This window comes from Schistocerca gregaria, chromosome 8 (assembly GCF_023897955.1).
Source record: "Schistocerca gregaria isolate iqSchGreg1 chromosome 8, iqSchGreg1.2, whole genome shotgun sequence".
NCBI classification, from domain to species: domain Eukaryota; kingdom Metazoa; phylum Arthropoda; class Insecta; order Orthoptera; family Acrididae; genus Schistocerca; species Schistocerca gregaria.
The window spans coordinates 281496274-281523365 of NC_064927.1; the positions used below are offsets into that span (position 1 = coordinate 281496274).

Sequence of the window (27092 nt, forward strand, 5' to 3'; positions counted from 1 at the left end):
TGTTAAGTACCATAGTGCTTAGAGCCATTTGAACCATTTGAGCTAAAAGCAAATTTTAAATCGGTACTAACAAAAAGGAAGGCACACCAGCACATCCGCATGGACAATACTAATGCACAGCACAACAGCGTCCATGACTTCAGGGCCAAGACCAGAGTGCAAACACAGCTCAACAAACAGTTAACGACCCACACGAAGACGACCAAAATTGTGGCGCCAACCGGAGCTATGATTAGACGAACGTCCAAAATAAAACAGAAAACAGCTTGGCTATCACAACAAAGTACAAAAGAAAAAGCCTGTAACAAAATTCATAAGCCCCCCCTCTATCTCTCTCTCTCTCTCTCTCTCTCTCTCTCTCTCTCTCTCTCTCTCTCTCTCTCTCTCTCTCACACACACACACACACACACACACACACACACACACACACACACACACACACACATCGTTGTGTCAACTTAACAAATGGAAATACTCAACCTTTAACACGCATTACCTACACATCTCAAATTACCACACTATACTGGCAAAAAAGACTTTCCTTTCTCTATTTTCTGTTGTTTTACTTCGTACACACGTATATTTCTGTTTCTTGATTCACATCTGTTTTGCTTTTGTTTACATTGTTAGGATTCCTATCGCAAAGTAACAACAACTAACAACCATTTATTGTATTTTAAATTCTTAAAACCAATATACTATTTCAGTGCAATTTATTTTTCTCTCTCTCGTATTTTGTTATCATATCAGCTGCGATGGAAGTAAATCATTTGAAACGTACTTCATATAAACAGCTAAAATAAAGAAACACAGCAAAAAAGTAAAAATCTGCAAAGGGCATAACGTGCACCTTCAAGAAATTCATCTTCATTCATAAGAAAAAGGATGAAAAATGCCGAAACGTGTCCATAGATTCTATTCTTGTAAGAAAATGAAACGCCTACAGCCGTCCCCAGGATCTTATTTATTTAGTGGCTGCCAGTTCTGGCGCTTCAGTGCGCTACCTTCAGGCCGTAGTTGATGCTGAAGGCGCGCGGAGTGGCCACGTGGTTAGAGACGCCATTCTCTAATCGTTCAGCCCCTCCCGCCGGAGGTTGCGAGTCCTCACAGATAGCCTGCGTAACTAGTTATGTTGGCCACTGATTCGGTATATATAGGGATCGTTCAGCCCCTTCAGTATCAACTGCGCCCTGAAGATGGCGCACTGAAGCGCCGAAACTGGTAGCCACAAAATATCATGAGGAAGGCTGTAGGTGTTTATCTTTCTTACACATGTAGACGACCGTAGTCCCCAACACGTACAGTCAAAAGGGTGGACATACAAAAACGTGATTCTGTTCTTGGAGCGCCTTCGCACTCGATAAATTAGTCCGAAACCGAGTCCCGTTAATACCTCATGCGCTACTACATCCTTGCGCTGTACATTCTCTCCTGCTAGAACTTGGATCAATCCTCGCTTACCAATGACGATATCTGTAATGGTATATACGCTTCGTACCAGTCATATCCACAAACACTCCGCCTGACCCAACCGTTCCATACCCTCACTCTTCCATCATCCACAGCAATAACTGTTGGCTGCTCACTACAGTTCCATAGGTCACATCGCCGCGAACATAACTCCATTTCTTGCTTGAAAATTATCGTGTTCTTATATCAACACCGTCATGACTGTATCATAGCAGTGTCTATAATCACATTTTAATTGATTTAATTTTTTAATCGTTTAATATTTCAGTTATGTATACTTTTTGAAAGCAGAACTTATTCATGTATATTATCAACTAACAATTTGAAAACATGGCAATCGTTTGGTTGAAGAGTGATTTTATCAGCTGCCACTGCCCAAAATCCGTACTTCATCAACTACTATACCCTTTCGAAAACTCGAAAAGAATTCCATACTGACACTAACCAATCAACACCGCGACGAGGTCTAACATGGCTCATATATGGGCAACCTAAAATATCATATGTTTGTTTCACAGTATATGTTTTTCTTTTTTTATTCGTTTCTTTGTTTTTTATGTTCTTTCGACGGTTTTATGCTGTCCATCCTTACCAATTTTATATTGATCATATGACCCCTATGTAACCACTGCACCCAAGATTCTTAGAATCTATTTGGACTATTTTATTCTGCCCTTATCATTTCGTTTCTTCTCTATTTCTCCTTCCTACGACAAGTTAAAGACCTTTGGATGCCGCAGATAATGTTTGACTATGAAACTTCCTAACAGATTAAAACTGTGTGCCGGACTGAGACTCGAACTCGGGACCATTGCCCTCCGCCGGCAAGTGCTCTACCAACCGAGCTACCCAAACACGACTCACGACCCGTCCACACAGCTTCTATTCTGCCAGTACCTCGTCTCCTACATTCCAAACTTCACAGAATCTCTTCTGCTAACCTTGCAGAAGTAGCACTCCTGGAAGAAAGGATATTGCGAGGACATGGCTTAGCCATTATGGAAACATCCTCCCAGGCTCTGGCTAAGCCATGTCTTCGCAATATCCTTCCTTCCAGGAGTGCTACTTCTGCAAGGTTCGCAGAAGAGATTCTGTGAAGTTTGGAAGGTAGGAGGCGAGGTTCTGGCAGAAATGAAAGATGAGGACGGGTCGTAAGTCATGCTTGGGTAGCTCACTTGGTAGAGCACTTGCCCGCGAAAGGCAATTGCCCTTAGTTCGAGTCTCGGTCCGGCACACAGTTTTAATCTGTCAGGAAGTTTCATATCAGCGCACACTCCCCTGCAGAGTGAAAATCTCATTCTGATGTTTCACTAACAGGCCATCTCTTCTGCCAAGGGTGCTCCTTAGATTTCTTTCCTCACTCATCTATTTCTTAGTGCTTCTTTGATACACATGCTGCTGATTCCTTTCACTTGCTCTACTATCTTCTTTACGTTCGGTCAGAAACGTTAGATTATCCTTGAACTGTGTCATTGGAATCTGTCCCCTTTGCGCTTTTTATGTACGGAGCTTAGATCCAAGTGTTATACCACCTTAAACCGTTGTGTCTAAAAACACCGCTAACCACATCGTAGTTACAAGTCTAAAGAGTTTGACGCACAGCAATTAAATTATATCACTGGTAGGACTAGAAATCATGTGGCGTAATTTCATTGAATTGGACTTGCTAGAAGAAAACATAATGGGTGACATTTTAAAATAAAAACAATAATTTTTGCCATAAAATATATAGATAGGAAAGTCACTGTAAAAATTACTACTGTTTTAAAGCATTTCATCTGATAAATATTCTTAAAGCAATTAGATTTAACTAAGATGTAACTTTTATTGGTATCCGATTTCCTGTAGTAAAATAGTTCGACATACAGCATCGTCTTCAATACCAAAGTCACTCTGATATATGATCTGATCAAAATCGACCTGTGCAAGTCGAGGTATATAAAGTGCGATGGAGCACTAATACAGTCCCGCCTCAAGATGAACAGCGCTTAATCCTGGCTTTCAACACATTCTAGAATGATTTTCACTCTACATAAATGGAACCGTATAAACAGATAAACACTTGTGTCAATGTATTTAGTATATGAAATCGACCGTGTCCTTTATGAAGCATCACCCAGGCATTTAGTTTAAGCGATTTAGGTAAATCACAAATATCCTGAACATAGACTTCCAGAAAGGGTTTGAACCAACGCCTTCACAAATAAGACCCTAGTTTCTTACCACTGCGCGACCTATTTGGTTCGTAAATTTTGGTTGAGTTAAAGATATTCCACTGTGTTAGAACCGACCATCATCTTCCAAGTATGCTGCTGTTCTATTTTACAATGAAGTCAGCAAATAACTGGGTACATATCACAATCTGGGAATGCCTATTCTCCTCAACACATTTTGTTGACAATGCATAGATGTCAATTATTTGACATTCCAACGATTGTAGCTGACTGCTATATCAGCTATAATATAATATATTATTATTATGACTAATTTCATTTTAACAGACCATTATCTGCCTGTACATGTTTTTGTTGTGGTATCTAGTCCAAAGACTCGTTTGACGCAGCACCCCATGCTACTCTATCCTATGCAAGCCTCTTTATCTCTGAGTAACTACTGCAATCTACTTAGTATATTCATCTCTTGAACTCCCTCTACGATTTTTACCTCCACGCTTCCCTCCAACACTAAACTGGTGATCCCTTGGTGCCCCAGAACGTGTCCTACCAACCGATCACTTCTTCTAGTCGTTGTGCCAAAAATTCCTCTTCTCCTCAATTCTTTTCAGTACCTCCTCATTAGTTACGTGATACAGTCATCTAATCTTCAGCATTCTTCTGTAGCACCACATTTCAAATGCTTCCATTCTCTTCTTATTTAAGCTGTTTATCATACAGGTTGAGTTTAAACTCTACAGAAATACCTTCGGAAAAGACTTTCTGATAATTGCATATGTACTATGTTAACATGTTTCTCTTCTCCAGAAACACTTTACTTGCCATTGTCAGTCTACATTTTTTATCCTCTCTACTACTAGTTATTTTGCTGCCCAAATACCAAAACTCATCTACTGCTTTAAGTGTCTCATTTCATAATCTAATTCCCTCAGCATCACCTGATTTAATTCGACCACATCCCATTGTCCTCCTTAGGTTCTGTTGATATTCGTCTTGTAACACCCTGTCAATACAATGTCCATTCCCTGTTCGTACAAGTCCTTTGCTGTCACTTTATTTTACAGGTCCGTCTTTATCACACAAACTTTTAAACTTCACTATTACCGGTTTCTGCTATTGATATCTTCAGATATCTCTTCAATTGATTTGCTGTCTCTGACAGAATTACAATGTCATCGCCAAACCTTAAGGTTTTTATTTCTTCTCTCTGGATTTTATTTCATACTCCAAATTTTATTTTTGTTTCCTTTACTGCTTGCTCAATATACAGATTGAATAACATTGGGGTTAAGTTAGAGCACTGTTTCACTCGCTTCTCAACCACTGCTTCAGTTTCATGACCCTGGACGCTTGTAATTTCCATCTAGTTTCTGTACAAATTCTACTTTATTCCTGCCACTTTCAGAATTTGAAAGAGAGCAGTCACAAATGCTAGAGACCTAGGTTTGTCTTTCCTTAACCTATTTTCCAAGCATTGCTTCGCGTGCTCGTACATTTCTACGGAATCCAAACTGATCTTCCCCGAAGTTGACTTCTTTTTCCATTCGTCCGTAAAGAATTAGTATTAGTATTTTACAACTGTGACCGATTAAACTGATAGTTTGGTAATTTTGACACCTATTAGCACCTGCTTTCTTTGGAATTGGAATTATTATATTCTTCTTAAAGTCTGAGGGTATTTCACCTGTCTCATAGATCTTGCTTAGCAAATGGCTGGCTCTCCCAAGGGTATCAGTAGTTGTAATGAGATGTTGTTTACTCCAGGGGCCTTCTTTCGAATTAGGTCTTTCAGTGCTCTGTCGTATTCTTCATGCAGTATCACATCACCCATCTCATCTTCATCTATGTCTTCTTCCATTTCCATAATATAGTCCTCGAGAACATCATCCTTGTATAGACCCTCTATGTAATCCTTCCACCTTTCTGCTTTCCCTCCTTTGCTTAGGATGACGTAACCTAACGTAACAGAGCTCTTGATATTCATGTAGGTGATTCTCTTTTCTCCAAAGGTCTCTTTAATTTTCCTGTAGGTGACATCTATCTTACCCTATTGATATATGCCTCTACGTCCTACTTTGGTCCTCTAGCTATTCCTTCTTAGCCATTTTGCACTTCCTATCGATCTGTTTTTTGAGACGTTTGTATTCCTTTTCGCCTGCTTCATGTACTGCATTTTTATATTTTCTCCTTTCGTCAATTAAATTCGTATCTCTCGTGTTACCCAAGGATTTCTACTAACCCTCGTCTTATTACGCACTTGATCCTCTTCTGCCTTTACTATTTTATCTCTCAAAGCTACCCATTCTTATTAAACTGTATTTCTTTCCCCTGTTCTTGTCAGTCGTTCTCTAATGCTCCCTCTGAAGCTCTCTGCCATCTCTGGTTCTTTCAGCTTATCCAGGTCCCATCTCCTTAAATTCCTACCTTTTTGCAGTTTCTTCAGTTTTAATTTACGATTCATTACCAATAAATTGTGATTAGAGTCCATATCTACCCCTGGAAATGTCTCTCAATTTAAAATCTGGTTCCTAAATCTCTGTCTTACCACTTTATAATCAATCTGAAACCTTCCGGTGTCTCCAGGTCCCTTCCACATATACAACCTTCTTTCATGTTTCTTGAACCAAGTGTCAGCGATGAGTAAGTTAGCTCTGTGCAAAATTCCACCAGGCGGCTTCCTCTTTCATTACGTACCCCCAGTCCACATTTTCCTACTACTTTTCCTTATCTTCCTTTCCCTACTACCGAATTCCAGTCCCCCATGACTTAAATTTTTGTCTCCCTTAGCTCTCTAAATTTCGTTTATCTCATCATATATTTCTTCCATCTCTTCAACATATGAAGAACTATTTGGCATGTAAACTTGTACTACTGTAGAAGGGTCTGAGTTCCGTTACTATCTTGGCTAGAAAAATTCGTTCGCCATGCTGTTCGCAGTAGCTTATCAGCGGTTTTATTCATTATTAAATCTACTCTTGCATACCCTGTATTGATCTGACCAGAAGAGCTGGTCCTCCTGCATTCCCACTATATCTAACTTTAACCTTCCCTCTTCCTTTTCCAGCCTACCTGCCCAATTAAGGGATCTGACATTCCATGCACCGATCCGTAGAACGCCAGTTTTGCTTCTCCTGAACATATTCCAACGAAAACGGCAAGCGCTTGCTTTGTTGCAGTTAGTGTTATGATATCAGGTATCTCAGCACAATTTCTGGTTTCCATAACAATACGTTGGTATGACACGGAGATGCTGGAATGTTTGGTCGTCAAATTTGTGCGCGGCATCGTAGGTTCCATCATACAGTTCCAGAATACTACAGAACACGCACCACCATGTTCTTATTAACTCGTTCAGTGGATACGTAGAGCTATACCAATTCCCTGACCGCCACGCTTACGCGAGCGATACTAGCTTTTAAGATGGGTACCGATAAACTTGACGAGGATCTATCCTTCTTTAAAGCATCCAGCCGCCTATGCAGTCTTCTGTTCCGGTAATCCCACATTCCAAGATTCACTGTCATACAATGATGCGGTCCAAACGTACATTCTCAGAAATTTCTTCCTCAAGTTGTGGCCTATGATTGACTCCATTAGATTTCGCTTTGGCAAGAATGTCCTCTTTACCTATGCTAGTGTGCTTTCTCCGTCCTCATGGGTTATTTTGTTTCAAGGGTAGGAGAATTCCTTATGACTACCTATTTTGATAAGTTTCCCGCTACTCCAATTTCTGATATTTCTCATTACCTTTATCTTCTTTCGGTATATTCTCAATCCATATTCTGCATTCATCTTACACGTTTTTAAACCGAGCACATCGTTTTATGTCTTACAATCTTATTAGCCCCTCTTGTTTCGTACACAAATCGTCGGCTATTTTACTCAGAATTTAGTACAACTTGCACCATTTCATATTGTCGAACGCTTTTTCCAGGTCGACAAATGATGCGAACATATCGTGATTTTTCTTGAGTCCTACGTCCGTCATTAAGCACAACGTCAGAACTGACTTTCTGGCACTTTTACCTATCCTAAAACCAAAAATTTTGACATAGTAAAGGCTGAATTACTTTCTGAGCGTTAACCACCTGTCACTTTGATTAATTCACTGTAAAGCCCGTATCTACACACCAGAACAAAATACAACATCACGGACATACAGTACTTAATCTTAGCACTATAACATTTATTGTTACTATTTAATTTTTTCGCATAAGTGCCAACCATTCGCACTTATCACGCTCCGTGGCCTAATGGCTATACGTTTTACACTTGAAGCACGTCAGAGGTGATGATTGACTACAGGGGACACTATGCCCGACAAACTAAATCGCATACATTTAACATGGCGCACATTGTCATGTGCCTCTCTTATATTTCCCTTGAAATCGTTCAAGACTATAATTGTGTCAACATTAACGAACATCAGTTCGAACACAGTCTGCCAGTCTGATTGGCCCAACATCACCCTGACATGGGTTCCCAGGTAGATGCCGTGTTTCTTGACTTCCGCAAGGCGTTTGATACATTTCCCCACAGTCGTTTATGAACAAAATAAGAGCATATGGACTATCAGACCAATTGTGTGATTGGATTTAAGAGTTCCTAGATAACAGAACGCAGCATATCATTCTCAATGGAGAGGAGTCTTCCGAAGTAAGAGTGATTTCAGGTGTGCCGCAGGGGAGTGTCGTAGGACCGTTGCTATTCACGATATACATAAGTGGTCCTGTGGATATAATCGGAAGTTCACTGAGGTTTTTTGCGGATGATGCTGTAGTATATCGATAGGTTGTAACAATGGAAAATCGTTGTGAAATACAGGAGGCTCTGCTCTGCAACGAATTGACAAATGGTGCAGGGAATGTCAATTGAATCTCACTGTAGACAAGTGTAATGTGCTGCGAATACATAGAAAGAGAGATCCTTTATCATTTAGCTGCAATATAGCAGGTCAGCAACTGGAAGTAGTTAAGTCCATAAATTATCTGGGAACAGGCATTAGGAGTGATTTAAAGTGGAATGACCGTATAAAATTACTCTTCGGTGAAGCAGATGCCGGACTGAGATTCATTGGAAGAATCCTAAGGAAATGCAGTCCGAAAACAAAGAAAGTAGGTTACAGTACAATTGTTCGCCCACTGCTTGAATACTGCTCACCGGTTTGGGATCCGTACCAGATACGGTTGATGGAAGAGATAGAGAAGATCCAATGGAGAGCAGCGCGCTTCGTTACAGGATCATTTAGTAATCTCAAAAGCGTTACGGAGATGATAAACTGCAGTGGAAGACTCTGCAAGAGAGACGGGCTTTTGGTGAAGTTTCTAGAACATACCTTCGCCGTAAAGCAAGAGGCCATGAGGATAAAATCAGAGAGATTAGAGCCCACACAGAGGCATGCCGACAATCTTTCTTTCCACGAACAACACGAGACTGGAATATAAGGGAGAACCGATAGAGGTACTCAAGGTACGCACCGCCACACACCGTCAGGTGTCTTGCGGAGTATGGATGTAGATGTAGATGTAGGAGTGAGAAGCGTGATTAATATTCCGCCTAAACGCCCTGTCGATTGAACAACTGTCATCGCCATTTACCTTCAATGTCTAAGGCGTCAAAACGTCAATTATTTTAGACCAAATATGACGCGGCCTAACAACCCAGAAGATTTTAACTTAGTGACAACGGCCAGGAAAGCCTGCGGACTTAAATATCTGGGATGCCTTGCAACGTGCTGTTCAGAAGAGATCTCCACCCCGTCGTACTCTAACGGATTTATGGAGAGCCCTGCAGGATTTATGGTGTCGATTCACTCCAGCACTACTTCAGTCATCAGTCGAGTCCATGCCACGTCGTGTTGCGGCACTTCAGCGTGCTCGCAGGGGCCCTACGCGATTTTAGGCCGGTGTAGCAGTATCTTTGGCTCTTCAGAGTAAAAAGACACTAATCGCATACGTGAAGAAACCGATCGTTATGATGTAACGCCCGATATTTATTCAACACATCTAACGTACAGGTAACACGTGTACCACTTAACTGACTACATTACTGGCCATTAAAATTGCTACACCAAGAAGAAATGGAGATGATAAACGGGTAGTCATTGGACAAATATATTATACTAGAACCGACATGTGATTACATTTTCATGCAATTTGAGTGCATAGATCCTGAGAAATCAGTACCCAGAACAACCACCTCTGGCCGTAACAACGGCCTTGATACGCCTGGGCATTGAGTCACGCACAGCTTGGATGGCGTGTACAGGTACAGCTGACCATGCAGCTTCAACACGCCAGCTTCAACACGCCAACCTTGTGTGAATGCTCTGAAAAGCTAATCATTTGCATATCACAGCATCTTCTTACTGTCAGTTAAATTTCGCGTCATCTTCGTGGTGTAACAATTTTAATGGCCACTATTGTAGTAGTGAACTACCGTAGTCTACCCTCGCTTATGAAAGTCGACGGTAGCCTACGGTAGTTTTACAACTTTGGGTCCAGGTTAGCTAAAAGTTTGGGCACCCCAATTTTAGGGCTTTGTCTTGTTGAATTGCAGGTCACCTTGAATATGTCCATTTAAAACGAAACCGGCTGTGGTGGTTCTCATCGGCATTTACACGTGCGCACAGGCGCTGGACGCGGCGGACGCGGAGGCGGGCGCCTCGTGGAACCGGACGAGCGCGGTGGCGGCGCTGGTGTCTGAGCAGGCGGCCGACGGCTCGTTCGGCGGCAGCGTCGCCTCCACGGCGGACGCGCTGCTCGCCCTCAGCCCCCGGGGACTGGCCTCGCTGCGCGACGTGGGCTGCGCGCCGCACCGCCTACCGCCAGGTAAAAACACTGCAGGCGCCCGACTCCGCAATCACACCACGCCACTTCACACCTGCTACTCGGCAAGACCCCACTGCACATACATTCACTCCCGTAACGGCCCGTCGACACGTACCGATCTGTTTGCGCATTTTTCTGCGCTAATGTCTGTCACACAATAGATCCCTGCAAAGTTGGTATGTTCACATGACACAAGTACCAGTCAATAAAAATGACAGTCACAATCGCGTTATTTATTTTGTCGCCAACCGGTTTCAGCCCGAGATAGGGTTATCTTCAGGGCAATTCAAACGCCCCCTGTGAAAAATTATTGGATTACTGTGCTGGTAAGTCCCTTACGTTGTTTGATTTTCAAACAGCTGAGTAGAACTGAACGTACTCGGACATTTCGCTCTTTACTTATTCTGATCAACACTAAACTGACACACAATATTTTTAGCGCAACGCCATCTGACTTTCGAAAATCTCTACAAAAGAATGGCCCTGACTAACGATAACCTATACCTTTTATGAATCACTTACATCACAAAAATCTTCGATACTCAAACTATTGCAATACAGCGAGCGCCACTACTGCCAGCTAAATGAAAGATTCTAACTACTGAAGGCACAAACTGCTAATAGGCATAGCTAACAAATGAAAGATATTGATAAAGAACAAACAATGTGTTTACCTACCAGTTCATGACATCGAGTCTTACAAATTTACTGCCTCTGATCGACACACGTCCAGATCATCCGCTCTCAAAACACCGCCCTCTCTCTCCCCACCTCCAACTGCTCAACGCTACGTGCTGTTAACAGCCAACTGCCCAACGCTACACTAGCGACTATTGCAACAATGCCGACCCTCCCCAGACTGCACACAGCACAGCCAGTGCTTTTCATACAGAGCGCTACGTGGCGTTACCAACAGCCTACTTACACAATTTACACCATTTGGTCGCTCGCTGGAGTTGTCACCGTGCCTGTGCCCTCAAACAGACAGTGTACGCTTTGAGTATGGTAAAATGGCCGCTATTGAGAAGCATGATGAGAAAGCCAAGAACTTTGGAACATTGCAGCAATACAATATTACCGATGAATTTAAATTTTTTGTAACAAATATGGCTCTGTAATTATTAATAAAATTTTAACATATGTTTATAGGTGAAGGTTTCTCGGGTCTCCAGCCAGGTGGTAGTGTTGATATCTCGCGACGTTTCGGGAAGTGTCATACTACCCATCTTCTGGCGAACAGTCGAGATTCGCGGAGAGCGGGCTATCTATATGCGCGGTCGCCCCCCTCCACTGCGGTGTACCAGCGGCGTGCGGGCGCTGGTGAGGATGGCGGTCGCCCCCGACGGCCGCGTTCGGTTCTCGGTGTAAGCATTCTGTCTGCGTCTGTGGAGGAGGACGTTGACGGGCATGCTCCCGACAGATTTCCGCTATCGCAAGGTTCCATGCTGCACTGAGTTGGTATCCCCCGTCTGTGTTGACCAGATTCTCGTGAATCCTTATTTCTATGGATTCTTTGATAACGCTTTCCCAAAAGCCAGATGCTCGGCACAGTACCTTCGTGTTTTCGAAGTTGAAGGTGTGTTCTTCATTGATGGGGTGTTCTGCTATGGCTGATTTTTCTGTGTGACCTAGTCGCACAGATCTGATATGTTCTTTGCAGCGTTTTAGATAGGCAGCTCTGTATTTCCCCAATGTATTGCTTTCCGCATTCGCGTGGTATACTGTATACTCCTGGTGTGTTAAGGTTCAGCGCGTCTTTGGCAGAACCTAGGAGCTCCCTCGTCTTCGGTGGTGGTCGGAGAATGGTTTGGATCTTGTATTTTCCCAGAAGTCGTGCAATTTTGGCCGAGAGCGGACCCACGTACGGAAGGAAAGTGAGTCGTCTATCTTCTTCTTCTCCTTCATTATTTTCTTCTGGGGTTCTCACTCCTTCCTTCTTCCTTTTAAGCGCCCTGTTAATCTGCGTTTTACTGTATCCGTTTTGGAAGATGGTAGGCTGTCTTTGTCACAGACGGCGCGCGCCCTATGTACCACGGCGGTCCTTACTGTTTGTCTTTGTGCTGGATGGTCGCAGCTTGGCAGCTTGTTGCATGAAGGATGTAGGTATAGACCTCCCCCCCCCCCGCCCCCCCCCCCTTGTGGGACACTGCAACCACCATGTGAGAAACTCAGCCGAATTCGTAAAAATACTCAGGGACATGCGACTATAGAGGGAGGACTTACTCGTGAGCTTCGACGTGACGTCGGTTTTCACGAAAGTGCCTCTTCAAGACTCCTTGGCACTTTTAACCCAGCATTTAGGACCACAAACAGTCAGCCTCTTCGAACACGCATTAACAACCACATAGTCCGCAGCTCGTGGTCGTGCCGAAGCGTTCTCGCTTCCCGCGCCCGGGTTCGATTCCCGGCGGGGTCAGGGATTTTATCTGCTTCGTGATGACTGGATGTTGTGTGATGTCCTTAGGTTGGTTAAATGATGACTATGGATGTTAGTTAGGTTTAAGTACTTCTTAGTTCTAGTGGACTGATGATCTTAGATGTTAAGTCCCATAGTGCTCAGAGCCATTTGAACCATTATTTAACACCCACGTACTTTCAGTGCAACGGGGAATTCTTCGAGCAGATCGACGGTGTGGCGATGGGCTCCCCATTGGCTCCTGCGTTTGCAAACCTCTACATGGAACATTTCGAGGAAGTTCTAAACATTCATGGTGGTGTCTGATTGGTCTATATCGTGTCTCCCTACCACTTTCGAGCAACGACGCTCTGAGCGTGTTTTTTTAGGGAATTAACTAGTTTCAACGTGGGACCTGCTGCTGATAACGAGACGCCAGACCGCACATGACATGTAGAATTCAGAAGAGTTCAGTGAGACTAGCGATGATATAACCAAATACTAAATGATCTCAGCGTCAGCTCCACTGCACTCCCTGTAAAAGAATCTTAATACTAACTAAATTTAGTGGAAAGGGTTCAAGGCTTTCCTATTTTTAGTTAGCTGGTAAAATAACGTCGAAAAATCAGGTAAGTTTACCATTGGAAATTTTATTCTACTCACAAAACATCGTTTATAAATTGCACTATTGATAAAAGGAAATGTTTTAATACAGGATGGTAAAAGCCAACTGCGTTCAACAAAAATGTGAACGAATATTCCCTGAATGGGTTTCCAAGTTCTACAACCGATCGAAGGATGACCTATACCATATGACATCTATAATCTAGGTTTAATTTAAGTTTCACAAAAGAGAAAACTATCAAAATGGTCTACAGTAACCCTCAATTATCTTTAATTACTTATTTAACTTGTCGTAAATTACAGTGGCTGGTGTGGCTTCTCAATAACTATATAAAAGAAAAATCACCGCTTTTCAGACCTTTTCTTCAAGTGGCAAATGTGAACACCATGAGTTTTAATTAACGATCGACACTAGTATTACGCAAAAAAAGGGTGTAACAGATGAGTCTTCTGCAGTTCTGAGTGAAGCCTTATGCGCTCAAAAATGCGGCATCGTGTGCGTTCATTACCTTGTCGGTGTTTAGGCAGCGTCAGGGCGACAGCGGCCGGCCCACCAGCCATCCAGCTCGCCGTCTCGCAACTAACTCTCTTCTAACTTCTCCTTACTACAATTTACCGAAGTTAGTTTAAAAAAACTATCTGGCTATGTTTTCATCTGACCAATCAGGTTCTCAATGTAAACCTTAAGCTCCGCCTACAAAAATTCTGTCTATCCAATGAGTTTCGTGGTGGGGCAATGTTTTTAAAGTTTGCAACGTAACAGAGACGCTAAAAAGTCTCACGCTAAAACCTGCAGCTGGTGTGGTCCTTTTAGCGCTATCGTAAGATCTATATTGTTCTTCTGGATGGCTCTATCTTTTAACATGGGCTGGGGGGGGGGGGGGGGAGGGGTGGTCCTTGACGTACCTGAGACACGAAAATGTCTCACGCTAAAACTTGCGGGTGGTAGTGGCTCTTTTTGTGTTATCGTAAGATCTATACTGTTTTTCTGGAGGGCTCTAGCTTTTAGGCTTTTAACATGGGCTGGGGGGTGGTCCTTGACGTAACAGGGACACGAAAAAGTCTCGCAGTAAAACGTACGGGTGGTAGACTTAGCGGTGGGCTAGCGACGTGGGTGTCCACTCCGTCCGTTATCGTAGGGCCTTCTAGCTTAACACGGTTCTGCTCTCGGCTTCTGTCCTCGTTTCTCCCCTCGGAACTGCGTCTGCCTCACGGTGGGAAGGTACGACATGCATTTAGGTATTTTTGTGATAGTCTGTGGTATTCCATTTGCTCACTTGTTCCTCGTATTACTTCGGTTAATTTAATGTCACGATTTATTCGGAGCTATGTGACATACTACTAGATTTGCTTATCATGTCAGGGTTTTCATGGAAGGTGTTGGATTTGCCTGACACCTTACAAAGTGGCCCTTCGAACTGCCAGACAGAAACCGAAGCACTTCTTCCACTATGTCGACGACACTTTTGTCGTGTGGGGACATGGCAGACAGGCGCTAGATGAGCTTCTTGAACACCTCAACAACATCCATCCGAACATCAAATTTACAATGGAAATGGAGGAAAATGGATGCCTCCCCTTCCTTGATATTTTAATTAAGAAGAAGGCAGATGGATCACTAGGCCATGCAGTACATAGGAAGAAGACACACACAGATCTATACCTTCATGCAACAAGCTGTCACCATATAGCACAAAGACAAACAGTACGGACCGCCGTGGTACATAGGGCGCGCGCCACCTGCGACAAAGACAGCCTACCATCCGAGCTGCAACACCTGAGGGAAGTCTTCCAACAAAATGGCTACAGTAAAACGTAATCAACAGGGCGCTTAAAAGTCAGAAGGAAGAGGTGAGAACTCCAGAAGAAAATAATGAAGGAGAAGAAGAAGATAAACTACTCGCTTTCCTTCCGTACGTGGGTCCGCTCTCGGCCAAAATTGCACGACTTCTGGGAAAATACAAGATCAAAACCATTCTCAACCACCACCGAAGACGAGGGAGCTCCTAGGTTCTGCCAAAGACGCGCTGAACCTTAACACACCAGGGTTATGCAGTATACCATGCGAATGTGGAAAGCAATACATTGGGGAAACACAGAGCTGCATATCTAAAACGCTGCAAAGAACATATCAGATCTGTGCGACTAGGTCACACAGAAAAATCAGCCATAGCAGAACACCCCATCAATGAAGAACACACCTTCAACTTCGAAAACACGAAGGTACTGTGCCGAGCATCTGGCTTTTGGGAAAGCGTTATCAAAGAATCCATAGAAATAAGGAATCACGACAATCAGGTCAACAGAGATGAGGGATACCAACTCAGCGCAGCATGGAACCCTGTGATAGCGGCAATCAGTCGGGAGTGCGCCCGTCAACGTCCTCCGCCACAGACGCAGACAGAATGCTTACACCGAGAACCGAACGCGGACGCCTGGAGCACCCGTCATCCCTACCACCGCTCGCACGCGGCTGGTACACCGCAGCCACCCGAGGTTCAGTGGAGGGGGCCACCGCACATATAAATAGCCCGCTCTCCGCGAATCTCGACTGTTCGCCAGAAGATGGGTAGTATGACACTTCCCGAAACGTCGCGAAATATCAACGCTAGCACCCTGCTGGAGACCCGAGAAACCTTCATCAATAGTTTACGCCGGGAAAGCCTCAGTCACATGTATGTGTATAGAGTTAACGTTAGGATTTAAAGGCTAACTCTTGATGATAAAGCTAACTAGAAGATTTGTGAAGACCAGGGTGCTTTGGAGAAAGTACGTATAGCCTGGAACAATAAAATGGCAGCTTTTGGTTTGAACCCGCAGAAGGCATCTGCTGTACCTTGGCGTAAATATACTAGAAGGAATAGGTTTAAGTTCGTAACGTATTCTAAGCCAGAACAAGGTGCAGATATAACGAAAGTTAAATCTTGGTCTGATCTTGAAAAGGAGTGTTAAGTTAAAAATAGGTTGTTTCAAGGGACAAATCCCTTTTATATTGGCCAACAGATTGCCGGTGATGAACCCGAAAAGAATGATAATGTTCAGAGTGAAGTTAAATATGTCACATTTATTGTAGAGTGTATATGACATTTTGTAAGAGGAAAGGTAATGTAACGTTCTGAACAAAAGTATTTGTTTAGAGCTAATGTCTGCGTTGTAGTTTTTTATGCCAACTGGGACCATATTGGTAATTATACGGACGACTTACTCCTCACCTTCCTTGTTCCTAATAATCAACAGAGGATTGATGAACTTGTTATTACCTTTTATGGCAACAAGATTAATTATTCTGGAGCTGTTTTAGTGTTGAAAGAATTGTGGTATTGTAAGCCTAATATGGAGCAATTAGTGCGTCAATTTAAGAACGCTTGTAGAGAATATGTATTTATGCCATATGGTATAAGGTGTGCAAATAGGTATTTTGATTTTAGGCAAGGCCGTTACGGTACACTTATTAGAACCGCAATAAAATAACCTCAAAAGTCATACCTCAGGCAGGGTGACAACTCCAGCGAGCGACCAAATGGTGTAAACTGCCCTGAAGATGATCCCATCGCGGGTTGAAACCGTTGGCGACAAAATAAATAACGCGATTGTGACTGTCATTGTGATTGATTGATTATAAGTAGACCAATCGCTGCTATCTCCACGAAACTATGTTGTCTAAACATTTACAAGTTCCAACTTGCTGTTCGCTAGAGGTGGAAAAAACCGACCATTTAAAACCGATACCGGTATTTTAGTTCTGAAAATGTAGTATTTTTCAGTGTTTCTATGGTCTCGGACGTAACAGATATTTACATTTTATTTTTTTCCAATAACGAAATATAAAAACCAAATTATCAATTATGTTAAAAAATGATGAAATTCCTCCAGCCTTATTAAGGTGTTCGTTTTATTCGCAACTAATTTCGATATTGTTACATCATCATCTTCTGACCCATACTTGTTGACAGCTACCATACGTGTATGTCGTCCGGAGCGGCCGAGTGGTTCTAGGTGCAGGTTCGAATCCTGTGCCTCGGGCATGGATGTGTGTGATCACCTTACCTTCATCTACATCTACATGAATACTCTGCAATTCACATTTAAGTGCTTGGCAGAAGGTTCATCGAACCACAATCATACCATTCCACTCCCTAACAGCGCGCGGAAAAACTAACACCTAAACCTTTCTGTTCGAGCTCTGATTTCTCTTATTTTATTTTGATGATCATTCCTACCTATGTAGGTTGGGCTCAACAAGATGTTTTCGCATTCGGAAGAGAAAGTTGGTGACTGAAATTTCGTAAAAAGATCTCGCCGCGACGAGAAACGTCTTTGCTGTAATGACTTCCATCCCAATTCACGTATCATATCTGCCACACTCTCTTCCCTATTTTTTTGCACCCTTTCGATGTCCTCCGTCAATCCCACCTGGTAAGGATCCCACACCGCGCAGCAATATTCTAACAGAGGACGAACGAGTGTAGTGTAAGCTGTCTCTTTAGTGGACTTGCATTTTCTAAGTGTCCTGTCAATGAAAGGCAACCTTTGGGTCGCCTTCCCAACAATTTTATCTATGTGGTCTTTGCAACTGAAGTTGCTAGTAATTTTAACCCCCCGGTACTTAGTTGAATTGACAGCTTTGAGAATTGTACTCTTTATCGAGTAATCGAATTCCAACGGATTTCTTTTGGAACTCATGTGGATCACCTCACATTTTTCGTTGGCATCAACTGCCACCTGCCACACCAAAAAGCAATCTTTTCTAAATCGCTTTGCAACTGGTACTGGTCTTCGGATGACCTTACTAGACGGTAAATTACAGCATCATCTGCGAACAACCTAAGAGAACTGCTCAGATTGTCACCCAGGTCATTTATATAGATCACGAACAGCAGAGGTCCCAGGACGCTTCCCTGAGGAACACCCGATGTCACTTCAGTTTTACTCGATGATTTGCCGTCTATTACTACGAACTGCGACCTTCCTGACAGGAAATCACGAATCCAGTCGTACAACTGAGACGATACCCCATAGGCCCGCAGCTTGATTAGAAGTCGCTTGTGATGAACGGTGTCAAAAGCTTTCCGGAAATCTAGAAATACGGAATCAACTTGAGATCCCCTGTCGATAGCGGCCATTACTTCGTGCGAATAAAGAGCTAGCTGCGTTGACAGGAGCGATGTTTTCTGTAAGCATGCTGATTACGTATCAATAGATCGTTCCCTTCGAGGTGATTCATAATGTTTGAATACAGTATATGCTCCAAAACCGTTTTGCAAACCGACGTCAATGAGATAGGTTTGTAGTTAGATGGATTACTGCTACTACCATTCTTAAACGCTGGTGCGACCTGCGCAATTTTCCAAAATAAAAATGGCTCTGAGCACTATGGGACTCAACTGCTGTGGTTATCAGTCCCCTAGAACTTAGAACTACTTAAACCTAACTAACCTAAGGACATCACACACATCCATGCCCGAGGCAGGATTCGAACCTGCGACCGTAGCAGTCGCACGGCTCCGGACTGCGCGCCTAGAACCGCAAGACCACCGCGGCCGGGGCAATTTTCCAATCAGTAGGTACAGATCTATCGGTGAGCGAGCGGTTGTATATTAGTGCTAAGTAGAGAGCTATTGTATCAGCGTAATCTGAAAGGAACCTAATCGGTATACAATCTGGACCTGAAGACTTGCCCGTATCAAGCGATTTGAGTTGCTCCGCAACCCCTAAGGTATCTACTACTAAGAGACTCATGCTAGCAGATGTTCGTGTTTCAAATTCTGGAATATTCCATTCGTCTTCCCTGGTGAAGGAATTTCGGAAAACTGCGTTCAATAACTCCGCTTTAGCGGCACAGTCGTCGATAACAGTACCATCGGCACTGTGCAGCGAAGGTATTGACTGCTTGCCGCTTCTGTACTTTACATACGACCAGAATTTCTAAGGATTTTCTACCAAATTTCGAGACAATGTTTCGTTGTGGAACCTATTAAAGACATCTCGCATTGAAGTCCGTGCCAAATTTCGCGCGACTGTAAATTTTAGCCAATCTTCTGGATTTCGCGTTCTTCTGAACTTCGCATGCTTTTTCCGTTGCCTCTGCAACAGCGTTCGGACCTTAGTTAGGTTTAAGTAGTTCTAAGTTCTAGGGGACTGATGACCTCAGAAGTTAATTCCCATAGTGCTCAGAACCATTTGAAGCAACCATATGTGTATAACACTAGTAGTCAGTAGTGAGATAGGCGTGTTCCATGCGGAAAGCAGGTAGTAGCTGTTACTACCTGCCTTCCAAATGGAACACACCTATCTCACCACTGACTACTAGTGTTAGACACATATGGTTGCTGTCAACAAGTATGGGCCTGAAGATGATGATGTAACAACATCGAAACTAGTTGCCTATAAAATCAACACCTTAATACAGCTGGAGCAATTTCATCATTTTTAACATATATTATACCAGCCGACGTCCCAAGTCATCCGTTTCAATTATGGATATACGAAAATTATCAATTAGCCATGTTAAATAAACGTCCTGTGACTAGGGTCTCCCATTGTATAGACCGTCCGACGGGTGCAATTCTTTCGTTTCGACGCCACTTAAGAGAGACTTGGGTGTCGATGAAGATGAAATGATGATGATTAGGACAACACAACACCCAGTCCCTGACCAGGGAAAATCTCCGACCCAGTGGGGAATCGATCACGGGCCCATAGGATTGACATTCTGTCGCGCTGACCAGCTACCGGGAGCGGACAGCCATATTAACAGTGCTAAAACTATTCTTTTTTAAATAAACCTTTCTTTAAAAAGAAGTAATTTTATTCGTAAAATTTGAATTGTTTTGGAAACATTGTGTTATTATTGGAAATGGGGAAAAGCCATCACGGCTATTTTAATAACAATGTCGATAGAAGCGAGCAACAAATGCTTGCCTAAGAACTGGAACAGCATTTCTGGGACAGCAAAGTCCCTGTCACCGTGTGTGGTGGCTTTGCGAGGCCTGCCGGGTGTCCAAGACTTGGCTCCCGCCTGTCTATACGGTTTTTTAAATATACAGAGATTAAAGAGTTGTCTGCCATTTCTATGAATTAATAAACGAGGAAAGCAATTATGCCAGCCGGGGTGGCCAAGCGGTTAAAGGCGCTACAGTCTGTAACCGCGCAACCTCTACGGTCAAGTCGAGATTCTTTTAATAGTTTACACAATGAAATATTGTTTCAAAATATGGTAGAAAACCCAGAGAGATTCTGGTCGTATGTAAAGTACACCAATGGCAAAATAGCTCTGAGCACTATGGCACCTGCCGGCCGCGGTGGTCTATCGGTTATAGGTGCTCAGTCCGGAACCGCGCGACTGCTACGGTCGCAGGTTCGAATCCTGCCCCGAGCATGGATGTGTGTGATGTCCTTAGGTTAGTTAGCTTTAAGAAACTCTAAGTTCTAGGGGACTGATGACCTTAGGAATTAAGTCCCATAGTGCTCAGAGCCATTTGAACCATTTTTGAAAGCTATTATGGTTATAGTAATAAATCAAAAACTTTACGCTAATTCACTCATTGTATGCAGTAAAAATAGGAAATAGCTGATCTGCTGTATGTGTCTCCACATAATGCCTTTATCTGCTTTTAGCCCTTGAAAACGCACTAATTAACATGAAAAATAAAGTTCTTCAGCCTCAGTTTTCACTCTTTGTCAGTGGCTAATCGGAGTGCCCAAATAGTGATAGTTTTTTAACAGAGTTTCAAAGAATTAGAATCAACAGAAGAATATTAGCGATTTTGTAGTATTTATCCACGTAGCACTTTTCGAAAAAAGCAGCGCACGGCGCATGAAGTAAGTTTTCTTTCATTGCCTATATAATTTAATATTTTGATTCTATGAATTTTGAACCTCTGTGAGTCAAAATTTTTACATCTTTGGTCTATCTCTACTTGTTTTACATACATAGCAACAAGAAACCGAAAATCAGTTATTTCAAAAACTGGTTGTTCTAAGTGGTTTTGATAAATAGGTTTGACTGGCGAAGGAAAAAAGAATAATAACCGTAAACCGGTTGTGTCAGCGATGAGCGCCATAACTATTGCCTGCCTGCCATCTGTCGACACAGAAAAGAAATTTCAGTGGCAAGCGACCACAGTCTCGTACTGTAACCTCAAATTTTACTTCATTTATTCGCAAATAGCAGAAATTCAGTTACGTTCTTTGTTTGAAACTTGAGTTGAGAAACACAAAAAGCGAACAACATGCCGGAAACAGAGAGAGAGATCAAAACGGTGTACATAGTGACTGCTTAAGCACAGGTAGTTTTCGCACGTAAACTTACTTCATGAGTTGCAGAGCGAACTTGACGACTGGCATAATTATTTGGGCGCTGGTTTGGACACGTGTAATTATCTTTCGACGCTCGTAACTGCTAGTATAATACGGAAAATACCTTGTATGAAGAGAAGAATTTCGCCACATAAGCGGCTGACCCTGGCAACAGGAGCTACAGCTATTTCGAAACAAGTGTTGAACACGTGACCTCTTGGTACTGTCCTGAAGACTGATTTCATAAAGGCAATTAAAGAACTGTACCTTAATTCTGATAAGTTACGGGTCATATTTTTACGGTTTTAGAAGTGTCTCAAACACACATATTCTTAGAAGTTATATAGATGACCAATGAGCTGAAGTTCGTTTCTAAGTCGAGATTTGATGTTTCCTGCCTGAGCCTACCAGAAACGTTTGCACCAGAATATAAAATTCCATTCTGAACTCTAGACAGGGATTCATAGCATATCTGAAAAAATTTACTTATAGTGTTGTGGTAGTGAATTCTACAGTTCACCTATAAATCAATCTTGCTATAAACCACATATTATATTAGAAAGAAAAAGAAGTGTAACAATAACTATCGGTATGTTCCTGAAGACCCTGTGCCAAGATCTTCCATTATCAGCTGATTACACTTTTCTTTAATACAAATAGATCGTAAGGTTTTTTTTTTATACGCTGTCAGCTCACGTTAGATTATAGCGTAGGACAGTAACGAGTGAAACCAGCACATCGAATAAATTTCGTTGCTCTCTGCGGTGAACAGTCCCCAACGACTTTTTTGATACGTAACTTTTCCCTGTTTGCCGTAGGGTCAACCGCTCGTAATTTCTCTGTTAAATAATTATAATAAGCTTCTTTCTTTTCCCTACCACTGTATTCCCTGCTTTTAATTTCCCGCTAACATGCATCACTCCTATACTTTTCGATAAATTCGACAATGAACTATCTAGAGCACTGACGCGTATCTCCCATTTTAAAATTCACTGAGCACACACAGGCGAGAAACACCTTACTGAAGCTGACGCAAACACGTTTTAGCACCATATTTGCTGCAATCTCCTTTCGACGCGCACTAATCTGACTGCACAGAATAACGCAGTTTCGCTCAAACCTCTAACCCAGGTGTGCGCACATCTCGCACCTGCGCAAATCACTTGTTCACACGCAATGATCTGTCTGTACAGATGTCATGAGGGCAGACATTTACGCAAACAGAGCTTTGGACTAGCCTTAAGGGCCTCTTTAAATTTTGAGACATAGCGATAAATACAGCTCGTCTTGGCCAACATGGCAACCTGTGAATCATGTTACAGATCAACAGGAGGATCCCAATAGCTTCTTTACTATCTCTGAATCCACAGCTTTGATAAGACATTTTCATACACTACAATCGAGATGATTGTTTCTTAATGACATTCAAATTACATGTCGCATCGCCATTTCAAATTCTTTCACTTTACAGTGGTGTTATGCTCGTCAAATTTCGAGGTTTTTTTATAACGCATCTAGGATTGCTCATAAATTTTCTGTGACTAACATTTGTCGTAAAATCTGTGTAGTACTGAATTCATACTGTCCACTATAAAAATTGACACAGTCAGGTCACTTAAAAGTTAAAACACAATTAACTGCTGAGGGAAGATAAATCCCAGCTTTTATGTGGTGGGTGTTACTAGGAATGGGTGTAATTGTTAGGCACTAACAGACATTTTAAATATTACCACCACCACCACTGGTATATCTCTCATGGAGCCGGCCGCGGTGGCCGTGCGGTTCTGGCGCTGCAGTCCGGAACCGCGGGGCTGCTACGGTCGCAGGTTCGAATCCTGTCTCGGGCATGGGTGTGTGTGATGTTCTTAGGTTAGTTAGGTTTAAGTAGTTCTAAGTTCTAGGGGACTGATGACCTAAGATGTTGAGTCCCATAGTGCTCAGAGCCATTTGAACCATCTCTCATGGAGAGATATTTGACAAGCAATAATGAGAAAAGGTAAACAAAATCAGGAGTTCATTACTACCACAGAAGAGAGATTTAATAACACAGGAAAAAATACTTCTCATACACTAACAGGCATACACACGGAACACACAGTCAATAAACGAAGGGGTCGTGAAGAACCTCTGATAATTCCAACGACCGAGGTTGAGCATTCGGCGTAACTGGCAGACAGAGACGTTCCGGGATATCGCTGTGGAGTAGTGGGTCCTGTATTGGTGGTTTCCGACAGGGATCTCATGCGCTGTTAAAAGCCGGAGCATGAATTGGACCAGGGCTTCGGCGTAGCGAGCTGCTGACGTGTTAGCGTGCTCCGGGCCCGGAGAAATTTGTGACGATCCATTTTCACACGCGTGACTCGCCAGAGCAAAGAGATCCCTGGCTAGAAGGACCTCTAGTGGTGCTTGTCCTGTCGTCCTTGTGGCTACGTAGTCCGCGGAGGCAACGCCTTGTGCACAGGCAACCACGTGATGCTGCAGTGTCTGAGGGGTTGCCAATCACTTTAGGCAAACGTCAGGCATATTATACCAACTCCAACAGCATCTCCACGAAAGTCACTACACCTGTTCTGTCTGTAGTAACCAATCACACAGAACTTCCGTGGCGTCTAATTACCGCAACTGCGATTACGCTTTTTGATACTGTTTAATATCAGTTTTCTACAATTAGATTAATTGCACTTTAGGTGGTGTCACTTCAGTAGACTCATTTGTAGTTCTGCTTCAGCATGCTGTTTCGGCTTTATAATTATAATTAAGATTAGCAACATTTTTCACTAAAATTAAATGTAATACGAGCAAAAATACTAGAAACACAGAAATAAAACGTATTGATTCTTTGGTACGAGATCAGAGTTTTACTTTGTATTACCCTTTTCTTCAGTCACCACTCAGCTCTGTATAGATATTAATTTCCCCAATTTACCTTAATATACAGTATCAACATTAATAAAACCGACAAACTGCAGGAACGGATTCCTCACGGGAAATGGAGAAAAAAAGCCATATGAATTTGTTTCCGGAAATGCATCGTTGCGACGGTGGATGACACTGACGAATGACAGTTCCTCAGAACAACTTTCGGGTGATCTTTGAGTGTTGCAGGCTGTCGACGTAGACTATTATAAGCAGCAGAATAGTCCGGTATTGATGTCGAGAACAAGCCGAGATGGTGTTTGTGTACGACCAAGCAGGTCTGGAAACGGTAGAGAGACAGCACGGCTACACCAAAACAGGTATCCTCACACACATCAACCACGTCACACAACATTGCAAGCCCTTTTTGGGCGTTTGGTTGAGCACGCTCTTTTCATACAGACGAACGTGTACGGAGGTAACAGACTGTGCGTACATCAGATTGGAGGACCAGGTTCTACAGAATATTGGACGTATCCTAGTACAAGCTCCAAAGCTGAAACGTAGTACAAGCTCTAGCAAAGTTAGGCAATGTACGATTCTGCGTATCCTATATGACAACCGCTACTATCCATACCGCCTGCAGCGAATGCCAGGATTATCAGCAGCGGATTTCCCTCTACGAGGAGGATTTTGTCGATGGTTTTTGCATCAGACCATTACAGTTGTTGTATTTCTGTCATCGGTCCTCTTTATCGAAGCAGCCTTCACCAGAACTAGCACCATTATTCTAAACAATCGTCATCTGTGGGCTATAGACAATCCTCGAGGAATGGTTGAGACATCAGTATGGGCTCAACATTAATGTGTGGGCAGGGATTCTTGGCGATCCCATACTTGGACCGGTTATTAACGCACAACGCCTCGATGGGGCACGTACCTGGACGTACAGTGGAATACTCTGGCTGGGCTGGTTGAAAATGCGAATTTGGGAATACGACAGGTTTCGTGTTTCTGGATGACGGAGCACCATCCCACTTCTGCATTACGGTTTGTCCCGTACGTTGGGTAGGACACTGAGGCCCTGTAGCATGGCCTGCTATGGCGCCAGACTTAAACTTCCTGAATTTTTATCTCTGGTTCACATGGTTCTGAGCACTATGGGACTCAACTGCTGTGGTCATTAGTCCCCTAGAACTTAGAACTACTTAAACCTAACTAACCTAAGGACATCACACACATCCATGCCCGAGGCAGGATTCGAACCTGCGACCGTAGCAGTCGCACGGTTCCGGACTGCGCGCCTAGAACAGCGAGACCACCGCGGCCGGCTTTTATCTCTGGGTGCACCTGAAAAGCGTCGTTTATGCTGAAGTAGTTTCTGATATGCGGACCCTTCAACAGAGTCTTCACGATGTCTGGGACGCTGTTCAGAGAGAGACCGGAACATGCGAAAAAGTGCGGCAATCTATGATGCGACGTGTGAACGCGTACATTGCATGCCATGGGGACCATTTTCAACATCTGTTGTGACGTGGTGCGATGCAGCTAAGTACTGTGTTCCGGGGCTATTTGTTGTAGCTGCACGCACACCGTCCATATCCACAAACACGTTCGTGGGACCCTTTTTCCTCCATTTCCAGTCAGAAATCCATCTCTGGAGTTTGTCGGTTTTATTAATGATCATCTCGTATATATTTTTATAGATCTGTAGGTCCTAAATCAGTTGTACTATGATGTTCAGCATAGGTTTATGTTTTCCATCTCGACAAGACCTTAAATGTGTTATACATAACTGTAACATAGCTGTGCTGCTTCGAACCTTTTCGAATGTGACTGTGGTTTTAACATTTCCGTTAGTCGGCCGCATGCTTTCGCAGTGGATACAAAGGACTGTTGTCAGCACGCACCGTCTCTTATGGGTCAAACTCGACCATCTCCAGCACTTCTGCCCTCCACCAGCAAATATATCTGTCGGCCAATCCCTTTGGGGAGACACTTAGGGAGACATTAGATTCACGCGGTGATATCTCTCTCCAATGCCAGTATGACGTGGCCACGTCAAGCTTCCACCGTTGGTGATGTCCATCGTCTTTTGTGGTTGTATTGAGTCTGAGGGCGGCGAACCTCCCGTGCAACGAAGCCCACATCTGGTATCCTTGCTGCTGTGGCTGGTTGACGTTTTCAAAATCTAATTATTTCTGAGCATAACAGTAATGTGCAGGTAACCAGGTTATATTCATTTCAAAAATGCTGTCTGCAAGTGTACAGTTATTGATTGTGCCTCACTAGAATTAATAAGTGGGAACGTATTTATAAGTTGCACACCGGTGGGTAAGTCATGCCTCATCTTACTCGCTTTGACATGTTTGTTGCCTTAGTTTTAGTTGTTCTGTTTATTCATTTGAGGACCGTATACGTAACGCAATCTAGTCACGTATACA

At 43.1% G+C, this 27092-nt stretch overlaps 1 protein-coding gene across 1 annotated transcript in view; it reads left to right on the forward strand.

The window, feature by feature from the left end:
• Positions 1-27092, forward strand: part of LOC126285316 (uncharacterized protein CG3556-like) — a 597333-nt gene that overhangs the window by 549179 nt on the left and 21062 nt on the right. Inside the window, exon 8 of the mRNA XM_049984616.1 lies at positions 10277-10475. Within this exon, the coding sequence (XP_049840573.1) occupies positions 10277-10475 (199 nt within the window). The remainder of the gene's footprint in view (positions 1-10276; positions 10476-27092) is intronic.